The 12,225-nt window shown below is 36.8% G+C and overlaps 1 protein-coding gene across 3 annotated transcripts in view; it reads right to left on the reverse strand.

Moving 5' to 3' along the window:
* Nucleotides 1-12,225, reverse strand: part of GRID2 (glutamate ionotropic receptor delta type subunit 2) — a 680,704-nt gene that overhangs the window by 212,765 nt on the left and 455,714 nt on the right. For all 3 annotated transcript variants that reach the window (XR_004148251.2, XM_021550296.3, XM_021550297.3), the window contains exon 5: nucleotides 5,821-5,874. Coding sequence is in view for 2 of the 3 variants with exons in the window: in XM_021550296.3 (XP_021405971.2) it covers nucleotides 5,821-5,874 (54 nt within the window). In the remaining variant the exon portion in view is untranslated. The remainder of the gene's footprint in view (nucleotides 1-5,820; nucleotides 5,875-12,225) is intronic.

A 12,225-nucleotide genomic window follows, 5' to 3' on the forward strand; every position in this document is an offset into this window, starting at 1 on the left:
AACAGACACCTGCATGGCCACATTATATTGTCAAATACTACTTTAAAGGAGATTTTGACTTTCAAATCCTCAAGGATTTATCTTTCCTGCCATAAAAGTGTATTTATGTTTTCTGTATTCAGCACTTTTTGATGCATTTTAAATAGAATGTTCTCATTTTAACCTCCAGGTTACTACCTCATGTCTGGGAGATAACAACAGAATTGAAACAGCAAAGCCATTTTTGTGTGGTGGCCAAGGAGGTACATAAACCTATAGATAAGTGACAGCTATTATTTTAAATGCTGATTATACCATAAATCCAGATTTTAGATTGACAACAAAGCAGTGCCATGCAACCTCAAATTCAACATTAGTAATTTGCTATGTATTTCTTTGTCAGTTTTTAAATACTTTGTATTGACTGAGTGACAAGCCTTTTATAGAATGACTCTCCAGTATCATCTCTCATTTTTGAATTTTGGATCTGACTTAAGAAAACTATATAAAGCAACTATTGTATGAGAGGAAACAATTTTCATTTGCACGTCAAAGGAGGATACAGTGTAATGGTATAAGGGAGGGAGATGAAATGTTATACAAGTGTAGAATGTCAAAAAAAATTAGAAAGCTGGCCAAGTTGAACTGAGCTGGCACCTGAATAAATTTAGGCTGGGTTATGTGAGGTTGTTTTTCTTTCATTTTTTCTTTTTTTTTCTTTCTTTTGGGTGTTTTTTTGTTTGTTTATTTATTTTCTTTTCTTCTTTTTTACATCAAAAATTCAATTTATAGTTCCAAGCCTTTCTTTTGCTGGTTTGAACTTGGAATTAAGGGGAGACTGTCATGTCACAAGTGGAACAAGGATAAAATTAGATTTACATTTCATCTAAGCAGGCAAATAAATAAGGAAAAAATGTGGATCTAAATTAACAACTCTTTACAGATTAATTAGGAAACAAGAACTGAAGAGGATCATCTTGATATATAAGGCAATATATAAGGCAAGGCTTCATTGGGAATCAAGACTACATACTGGACATCTAATATCTGTCCCATTATTTTAAGATAAGCAGCCCAGGCAGAGACTTACTATTTACCCAGAGCAATTGTACCAGCAGTGACACATGGAGGGGAAGAATTTATTTGCATGCTCCTGTATTAAGCACCAAACAAAGGCAAAAATACCTTTTCTTATGAAAACATCTTAACTTTAAGACTGGAACCATCTTCTTGGGCCAAGAAGACGGTTCCAGTATTTATAATAAAGTGGACATGCACTATTTTCCAGTGCATGCCAGGACTTCATCACAGAAAATCCTGACACTCAGAGAGGGAAGCATTTCTTCCTTCTCCAGAAATCAGCAGAGGAGAAAAGGGTGACTTAAGACCTCTAGGCTGCCACCACCCACACCAGAGAACATTTGTGCCCTTCCCAAACTTCTCAGCACTTTCTAAAGAGAAGCTGAGGTAAAGGCATGGCTGGATGAACCTCCAAGACAAGGAAAAGCAGATTTTGAACTGCATTATCACTTGCACCTATGTATCTCTCTTATTTTTTTTTAGGCTTTGCAGAAAAGGATGAATAAAACTTAACAGGACAAGGAGAAACTAATTTTTAGCTTTCGCAGAATAAAAAAAAAATCCAAGATTTTGGAGAAAGCAGGGTTCTCTCCATCTGTGCATTAGCTCGCACTAATGCCAGGAGCTGGCAACTTGGTTGCCCACCTGTTCCAAAGAGGGCATCATTTCACAGAGACCCACCAACCCAGTGGAAAATGCAACAGTTCAAGTGAAGCTCTAATGCTATTATCAATCATTATCCCTATGAAAGTGTTGAATGTAAATGAGCTCCTGGAACTGAGCTGTGATTTCAGGACCTGATCTAACTGCTCAAGCTTGAAACATAGTTATGCTCTACACTCCCACTCACAGTGTAGTGCATTGGGCTTAAAACACGGTGAACAAGATGAATACATGGGCCACAGACAAGCCCTCTCCTAGGAAAAAGTCTTCATCAAAAAGAATACAACCTTTGCATACAACCTTGTAGGTCCCCCAATCCTCTCTTGTGTTATGCTGGGCAAACCTGTTGGACCTTTTTCCATAAATTGGTCTTTAAAAAGAGTCTGGAGATTTTTTTCATTCTTTCATTAAGAAGGAGTTTTTCCAGACTCTGGTGCCTCTGGTAATTAGAAACCTTTTAACAACTTTTGACCTCAGTTTACTCGAGCACAAATTGAACTCATTTGTTGTTGTGTCAACCTTGTCCTTTGGCTCTTGACAATGATGCATTTATTCACATTCTGTAAGTGTTTATAAACAGAGAGCACATCCTCTTTTAGCCTTTGTTTCATAGGCCAACCAAGGAACCTTTCTACTATCTTCTTGCACAGATCAGCTTTTCTGTACACTCACTCAATTCTAATTCTAATAGATCTAGTCATAACTGACCATATTACAGCAGATGAAATCCAAACAATCCTTTGTAAAGTAGCATTAATATTTTCATCTCCCATATTCCAACTCTAGTCAGTGGAAAGTGTTTGGGACTGTCCTTGAGTAAACAATAGCAATAAAGACCTGGTGGCAGCCTTGGGTATAGCAAGAAAATAGTAAGGTAACACTGAATTTTTTAACAAAGGAAAATGCTTGAGAGAGACATTATTTAAAATGGAAAAAAAGACAATTCTTGCGTTTAAAAAGAGCAAGGTAAAGTGATGAAAAATATAGAAATGCCCCTTCTTCGGTTCCATTAAATAAAAGATAAGTTTACTGTACAGTTGTGAATTAACAGTCATGAAAGAAATATCATTATTTATCCTGGAACTTTGAAGCTATATTTACTATTGTGCAGAGGAAATGAAGCAAGCAAAGACAGATAGACAGAGGGAGAGAGAGTGTGAGAAATCCATTCTCACATTTTGTTAAGGCATATTTGATCATGACTGCATTCAAATCTATGACTCCTGCAAATTTTAAATAAAGAACTATAACATCTGCTTTAAGGCCCTGAAGAAACAAGAACATTTATTTGGAGAGCATTTCCTCAGCTAACTATGTTTATCAGAAGTGATTTGCATTATTTGCTATGGTCTAATATGATGAATTATGTTTTAGCAAATTATGAATTCTTTCATTTTATGGGAACAAACCCCCTCCTCCCACACTTACATTATGATACACACTCTTCAAGAAAATTTGCTATATTGCATAAAGTAGCAAGTAATGGGACAATAAAAATTAAGGAACTCTTTGCAGGCATTATAACATTTAGAGTGAGCAATTAAAATAACAGATGTTACCTCACAAAGCCTAAGCAGATTTCTGATCACAAAACTGAGGGTGGTATTTGCTTCTGTATTGCTACAGTCAGTGAAGAAGGTTGTATTCCCTTTGCACAATGATGGAAAAGGAAAAACTATTCCAACTTCTTATGGTATCTCAAGGCAAGGAATTATTTGAATCAGATGCACAGTTTGCAGAACAACACATTTTCACTGTCACAGATAATTTTAGAATTTCAAATTAGGAGGCCAGAGAAGCAGTGTTACAGTTACTTATTTGACAGTGTCATTTAGCCAATATAGGCACTCAGGCACAGATGTCTAAGTTGTGACAAAAGATTCACAGAAGCAACAAAATGGGCAGAGCTCTGAGATCATCTCCCAGTCACACGAAGGTAATGTGGCCATCAACAGGTAATGGCTGATCACCTCAAATAGACTGGGACATAAAGATAGCTGGTTTATGTATCACACAGAAAGGGGGCCACAAAGCTCTGCATTTCCAAATCCTGCACTGCCAAATAGAGGCATTGCAATCTCGTTACTGAACTGGCAAAACATTGCAATAAGCAATTACCCAACATCAAACACTCAGGAAACATGTAGATTTCTGCTGTAATTTAAACACAGTGGCAATGAAAAATTGGGCAAAGCAGAACCCTTGCTGCAGTATTATCTACTGATCTTATTTTATTGCTAATTTTATTTCTGCATCCACATAATACTGAAATTATTTGCATTTTTAAACAAACAGAGCTAAAACTACCTAACCCGGAATAAGGATTTAGGCCCAGAAGAAGATTAAGCTGAGATAGCACTAGACATAGTCACCTTCTTTGAAAGAGAAAAGAGGAATTATTGAATGAGATGCAGAGACTTTAATGACAGTGGTTTAGAGCAGTTTGTTGGAATGAACTTAATCACAGCTTTCGTCCTTTTCATATACAAGACTATCAGACTAAGAAGGGACGATGCACATTTCTCTATGCAGATCATTCAGCTTTTCCTGCTGCTGGGACTGCAGACCAGAGAAAGAGTTTTGGAACAGAGAAGGCAGCTGAGTGGTAACCACTTTGATTGCTCTGCCATTTAATCTTCTGCAATGTGCAAATAACAATGCTTAAAAAGCAGATTTTTTTTTTCCCATGGAGACACTAATTTCTGGATAAAAAAGCAAAGACAAAGCATATATGCTAGGAATGGATCCTCAGTCTTGTTTTGTTTTTTTGAGGGCGAAGGAGCTGAAACAGCTAAAAGCAAGCACCTTCTTTAGATCTTTTGGAAAGTATGTAACATTTAAAACAAAAAAATCAATGGCAGCATCTTTAATTTGAACAGCAGGCTAAAATATAATCTTTGTCTAAGGTGTCTGATCTACTGGTTACAGAGGACAGCTTTAGATTCAGTTGATGCTCTTCTTAAAATCCTCTGTTGACTCTGAAGTGAATTCTAGTTTAATCAGACATAAAAAAGAAAAGATGTATGTTGTTCACATGACCACTTGCAGATTAAAGCTGGATTCTCTCCCAGCAAAGCCCCATTCCATGCTGGAAAATACACACAGTTCTAGTCAGGAGCAAGGCAAGGCCCAAATTAATGGTTATGCTGGGCCTGGCTTGTCTACACAGCATTTCCAGAGACATATTTTTCTCCAAAGTAAACTAGCTAAAAATCCAATGGTTTAGCACACATACTAATGAAAATCCAATAATTAATTATGAAAACAGAAGTGGACAGGAAGTCCAGATAGCATGACATGGAATTTAGACGCAGTCTTTTATTCTGAGAAGATACAGGAGTTGCATGATTAGCATGTTAGGAGATAGCCATATACTCTGACAATCCCACTATTTTAGACCTAAATTATTTTTTCAAAAAGCTGAATGGTGTCAAACCTGAACTGCAGTGTTCAATACCTCATATACAAAACTACTTCACATATTGACTTGTCATATTTTACCTGACAAGTTTTCATGGGAGAACTTATTTCACAGTCTAAAAGCAGAATTTCAATTTTAGTTTCTTTTTTTTTTCCCTTTATGAACATTTATATATGACCTAATCCAGAAGTCTACTAAAGAGCCTCCCAACAGGTTTGGATATCAACCATGATGGAAAATTTGGTGAATTCATAAAGGAAAGGAAAACATGAGATTTTATTATTAATATTATTTTGATTAGTAAGAAAAAATCATCAAAATATAAACAAAATGCAAGGACTTCACCACAAAAGATTACATATTAAAAAAGGCCTTAAAAATCTTGTGAAAACAGTCAGCTCAATTGTGAACTCTCAAGATATTTAGAAATAAAGGGTTTTTTTCAGTTTATTTTCCATTTATTCATGAAGGGACTTCCATTTCAAACAGGCAAGAAAAAACAGCAAAGTCCAAGAACCTGTCATTCTACTTTTATTAAGCAACATCTACTCCCTCAGTGCCCTTGAACTTTGTCACAGCTACTGCTTCCTGTTGGCAAAGTGAGAATCAGCATGAGTATTGTCAGTAAGGCTGAAAACAGGGTTCATGGTTCACAACAAAGTTAATTTGACAGTTACCTCATTTATAATGATCCAGTGACAGTCAAAAGCAACCAAATTAGTCTCCACGACCTGAAACAGAGAACAAACCAGCTATCAGTCAGCTTCCTTGTGAAAGTCAGAAAAAAAAAATTAAATAGATGCTCTCTATAAATGACAAAAACTGAAGCACATGCTCTCTAGAACTTTTGCTATTATACTGAGGATAGAGAACTTTTAGCACCATTCTGCAGAAGCATTTGTGTTATTGTTTGACTTGCCAATTAAACTTGGAAGTACATTTCATTGCCAGCATCACAGGAAAGAATATGTTGCAGTTGACTTATGAGAAAAATGAAAACATTTTTGCTTTAGCACTGTGTGTTGAGAGGAAGCAACAGAGAGGAAGGCAGAAAATTAATGAGTGACTTTTGTAAGATTTCTCTATTTCCTGCTTCTAAGGCCTTTCTAGTGCATACCTAATCTGAAAACCTCTGAATTAAAGAAAAACAAAACAAACCCAAATAAAAAAAACCCACATGACAAATGCTAGAGTTCACAGAAGTGCAAAGAGCAGGAAGGAGAGCATTCTCCTGAGAAAGAGGGCTGTCACAGGGATGATCAAGTGTAGCCTGTCTCAGGTCCCATGCACAGAAGGCCTCTCATCCTCCTCTCATACATCTTCTCCTGTGCTGAATATTTTTCCATGACCTGCCTTCATGCCGGACTGAACATGTGCTTCCTAAATCATCTTTCACTCACTCCCTTCCCTCCTTTAATCCATTACACATTTATGGCAAGTCACTTTTGAACCCACTTCATAGTGCAAATGAAGAAGATAAAAATACACTTATTCCTCTTTCATTAGGTAGGAAAGAAATCATTGACAAAAGGGAGGCCAGAAACAAACCCTGGAAAAAGCTGGACACCTTTAAATTTTTTCCTACATTAAATTGAACTAGGATTAACATGCAAATAGTGTTAAACACAAATTAATTCCATTTTATTTGTATAGTTATCATGCTCATCTTAATTCACAACTCAAAATTACTGGGTACTTAAAACTGTATTGAATATCCCCTTAAAAAACACAAAGAAAAAAAGAAAAACAGAAACAAATCTTGGAACTGACAGTGTTCAAATGTTCAGTTAGATGCCTAGTGCTGGGGTCTTATTACTTGGCCCATTGGCTTTTAATGACAACCAACAGAAAAAGCACTTGTCAAGGATGGTGGCAATTTATACTGTGCCATGTTCAAAGGAGAACAATTTAACTGGCCACAAATTTAAGAGCATCAAAAAACCTCACACTGATAACCCCCATTATTAATTCAAAGGCTATTAGAACTGAGGTCACTGCTTGTTTAGCAGAATGATAAGGAAAGATTTGAAATTCTGATCTGGAGAGACTTGGGTGAGGGGAAAGCAAGAGCAGCAGTATATGACTGATTCCTTATTTGAAATTCTAACAGCAGCAATCAGAAATAAGGGAGGTTGAGAGCCATAGCTGCTAATGTGGTTGTGGAAAACTTCAGTAGCATTAGCAGGAATCGGAGTCCTTAATTTATGTGAAATTCAATAGTTAAAATCAACATGATCTTTTGTTGTGATGCTTTGACATTTTCTTGCATTCTTCACTGTAGGCGTAGTTATTCAATATATGTAGGCATAGAATTCAAAGCTTAGACATTTTCTTGCATTCTCCACAGCACATATAAAGGAATAGGATAGAAACTGAGTAACTGTGATAGGAGGCAGCATAACAGACTGAGCCAGGATGCCTGAACTGGAGCATGTCTGCCCTGATCAGATTGCTCATAACAAACCAGTTGGAATACAACCACACCCAGGAATCAAAAAAGGTCAAAAGAGGACAGAGTAGTAACAAAATTCTCAAAGGAGAGGAGCATTTGCTCCTCATATAAACGTCCAAAACATAGAAAGTTTATCCCATTTACAACATAAGCTGTCATTTAATTTTTCCATAAAACAGAACAAAACAAAGACTTACTAAAGCTGGAACAATTCTGCTAGTCAATCTACATACAGTTCTGCTAAAAGCAAGCAGAATTATATACAAAAAAAAAAAAAAAAAAAAAAAAAAAGAAAAAATGCAGCACAGTCAGCATGTTTTCTGATTTCTTGTCAAGTTCCTAGCAACCTTGTCCTTCCTAACTTTTGGCTCTGGGATGTCCTTCTGGGAACATCTGCCCTGCTGTAACTTCTCTGCTCAAGATGAGGTCTCCTAAGGTTCCCGTGGCTCCCAGGCAATCTGCCAGTGGCAACGTCAAATCAAGTCTCCCAGCGGTGGTAGGAAAATTACAATAACTGTGTTTCACAAAGGGCTCCTAAGCTCTTTCTCTGCTTCCAAATGGCAGTAAACCAAAAATTCAGATTTAAGGAATCCACAAAATGAAAATTCACATTTTATGTTCACTTTTTATTAATGTGTTACAAGTGGACCAGATAATTTCTTTGTGCCTGAGGCTTGAGCTGATCATATTTTCATGTATTGTATCTCCCATTTTTGCTTCAGTTCATCTAGTTTATTAGTAAATATTTGCTTTGGAGTACCTACTTTGCCCAGATTTTCAGCTTTCAATCAGAGAACATTTTTCAGTTGAATATGGTCCTAAGTGTCACTGGTTTTATTATGTAAAGCTCACAGACCACTTAAGCCAGTAACTGGAAGAGGCTGACTGGTCTCACAACTCACTCGCATTATTTCAAACAGCTCAGGGTACCTGTGACAGATTAATTCACAATTTGCAAATAACAAGACGAAGTGAACCCATTTTTTAGTTACAGTTGAAACTCCTCAGCAGAAAGATCATGTTTTATCCATTAAACTTTATGCATTCATTAATATACTTGATACTAAAAACATTTTCAAAAAGCATACATCAAATTGGAAACTGTAGTTTAAGAGACACTCAAACTAATATATTCCAAATTTAGATGGGCTGCAAATAGCCCTTGATTTAAAAACTCGCTTTACCTTTCAGTCTGCTAGAAGCTGCTTTTTGGTATTTTCCTTAGCCCATCTACCCAAAGCTTGTTCTGGTATTGACAGTTGCTGAAAAAGATGACTGATAATGCCCTGAGAAAGTTGCTAGATTTTTAAGATAGATTTACACCTGAACTAGGATTCAGCATTAAGCTGGGATTTCAAGGCCATATTTTCATCCCTGGGTGATTCACCCTTATCTCTCACAAAAGAGCTGTTCATTTCAGCAGCACCAAAATGCTGCATCTCAGTCTCTCCCTTCTTCACATCCCTTCTGCCAGCATGGCCTTTATTGTCAATTTAATTTACCTTAAAGTTGGCAGTGCACATTCTGACTGTCTTAATGAATTGCAGAACACTATAATGTTATCATCATCATTAATAACCCTCTCATATTTTCCAGTCTTTGTGCTCCAGTGTAGATAAATGCACTGGCACATCCACTGTTTTACAAAAAAATAAATAAATGCAATGCTATGCACACCTTCAGTTTTGATGCTTGAGGGAAAAAGTTGCTCAATCCTAAAGTTTTCTTCAAATTCTAGGAGTAATCATGTGCATAACCTTACCATCAGAAGATTATCTCCATCAGCAGCTATTAAGCACTAATCTGCAAGTAGAAGACTATAATAAATCAGTTTTAAAAACCCCCAAACTGTCTAAAGTCAGCAGTAACACAACCTAGATGCAATTATTCATCAGTACAGCAGTCATTACTTGCACACAGCAGGCCTTTACAGCCATGATACAATGTTCCAGAATGTCCTTGTCTATCTACTGCATTTTCTATTCTCTTTACTTTAAAAAGTCATTGTATTTTCATATAGAATGGATGATAACAAATAAGAATGAAGTGAAAAAAAAACCCAAACCAAAACAAAACAAAAAGAGCACAGCTAGGTCTGCTTAAAATTGACCATAACCTAAAAAACACAAACAGCAGAAGTATTGAAAGGCAGTTTTGCAGCAGGTTTCTATGGTTAATATGCCCAGAATTGTAAAACAAGTATTTTTTTATCTGAGTGATGATCTTCTTCTGGTTGAAATTCATATCTGCATGCATACCAAATGAGCTGGCATGAACCTGTGCTCTGTGCCAGGGAAAAATGAATGTAGAGAATAATGCTTACAAATGCATAAGGGCAGTAATGAAAAAGAAATCTGAAATCTTGTGTTTTAGAAGTAATAAAACAACTTTATTGGGGCATGTAGGAGGTTGGGGCTTCAAGACCTCAAGCATTTGATTACAATGCAAGTTTCAGATTTATCACTGGTTCTGCTGGCTCTGTGACAGGAAGCAGCACTGTTCCCTCCCAAAAGATAAGGGACAGATTGGAAATTTCCATACAAAACAGAAGGCAGGTGAACCTATTGTTTATGCAGCTCACCTCTTAAGCTAAAACTGAGAAAAACTGGAGTGTTCATTCATAATGAGGGCTGAACACCAAAATTCTACACAGATATTAAATGGAGGAAAGTTGACACTTTCTAAAACAAAGAAAACCATGTACCTTTTTGACAAGTCCTCATTTCATACGTCCTCTAGGGGAAATCACACAAGCTGTGTGTTAATAAACATATAAAGCTATATGTCAATGCAAAAAGCTTTCTGAAGCTAAGCAGAACTGCTAGCCAGGAGAGCATTAGGAGAAAGCATCATATATCCCTACCCTGTTCTCATTGCTCCTCTATGCATTCAAGCCACCTTTGGAGTTAGACACTTTGGTCTAACCCAAGACAGCTGCCTTTGAGCTTCTAAATAGAAGTTGCTTTCTTAACTGTGATGAATGGGACTACCAGTAGCTAAAGGAAGAAGAATTTATTAATTCTATATTGACTGTACTGCAGTTCAGACTGTATTTATTTACTAAAAGGGAAAATATTTGAAAGAATCCTCCACCCCAAAAAAGCATTTTGTGCTTTGGAAGTGGCATCTCTGCTATTCCATTGAGTACTGCCATTTGTAAGCAGAACTTGGAGTGAACTGGGGAGCTGTATTTAAGTTTAATGCCCATTGCCACTGATCCCTTCCTGTCTTGAACAACTAAATCAGTGTCAGAGAACAAGCAGAGGACAGCCTATTAACCAGCTCCTTCAGAAAACTACTTTCCTGAATTCATCATTTTTTATCGATAGACTGTTCGTATTCAATTATTTATAATGCCATATCACATAATTCTCCATTATTAAGATTCAAAGCAACAAGTTAGCAGGCCAGTTCTGAAACAGACCTCATGAAATTATGGAAAAGCTGAAAAAGAAAAAACTCTCTACTCACTCAGCCCCTTCTCAGACACAGAGAGCTCACACTTGAGTATATGAAAACATTGAATATATGAAAACAACCACTAGCTTCATAAATCCTTGCAAAGGATGTATTAACTGCAGGAAAGGATACAGTCTGTCAAGTATGCAGTGCTATTCATGCACAGTCTCAGAAATCCACAGCAAGAGACACAAAAGATGATTCTTAACATCTTTGTAACTTTAGAAATATGTTCATGTCAAAATCCAGCAGTTCTCCTAACACCCTATTTAAATCAAACTCATGCTTCATGAGGAAGGTGTTCCACTTATTGAAACACGGATGCTATTGAACTGATGAGCATGAACATAGATGAAACAGAAACTAATTTTCTTTTTCTAAAGAATTCAACTACACACTGAGGGAGATTTAGCAGAGAGCACAAAAATGCTGCCAAGATGACAAGTGATGAGCAAGGACAAATCATCTGTCATTGGCAGCAACTCCAGAACTTCTGAATCTTTGGAAGAGCTTGACAATTTGTCATAACTATTTCTATTGTTCACACTCAAACCTTTAAATGGCCTAAATGCAAGACAGTTTAAAGCAAGTAAAGCAGCTGTAGTTCCAGCATGCAAACTTTTTCCATATGCAGTATTAAGCAAGAAAGAAAAGGGGCTTTTTGTCAAAAAACCCCAAGTAATTTAATGAAAAATTAAATAAAAAATTATCTACATCACTTTTTTCTTATAGATATGGGCTCACAAGTGTGAGCAAAAACTGCAAGATACAGATCATAAAGGAAAATAATTCCTTTCCTTCACAAAGGAAATACAGGAAAACCATTCTGGATTTTCAAAATTTAGCCTCACACATATGAACTAGTCAGACAAACTTGCAAGCACCCAAGGAGGCAGTGATGTTGCATGGAAGCAAAGATCCTTACAAGACCAGGCCACCTCAAGTATCTCCTGTTTGAAGGACAGAGGAGAGCTCCCTGGCTCCTGGTTTACCTGTGCTAAAATTGGCACTGTTGAGTGACAAGGCACCCAGAGGCCATGGCTCCTTTCTCAAAATGTAGAAGGGAACTGTCTCAAACTAGAGCTGTTAACTTTCTGCTCCACAATGAGCTGCAGTACTGACTGTGAATCTTGCTGCTGGACCACCGCTGAGCAAACCACACTTTCCTTTT

Source organism: Lonchura striata, chromosome 4 (assembly GCF_046129695.1).
Source record: "Lonchura striata isolate bLonStr1 chromosome 4, bLonStr1.mat, whole genome shotgun sequence".
NCBI classification, from domain to species: domain Eukaryota; kingdom Metazoa; phylum Chordata; class Aves; order Passeriformes; family Estrildidae; genus Lonchura; species Lonchura striata.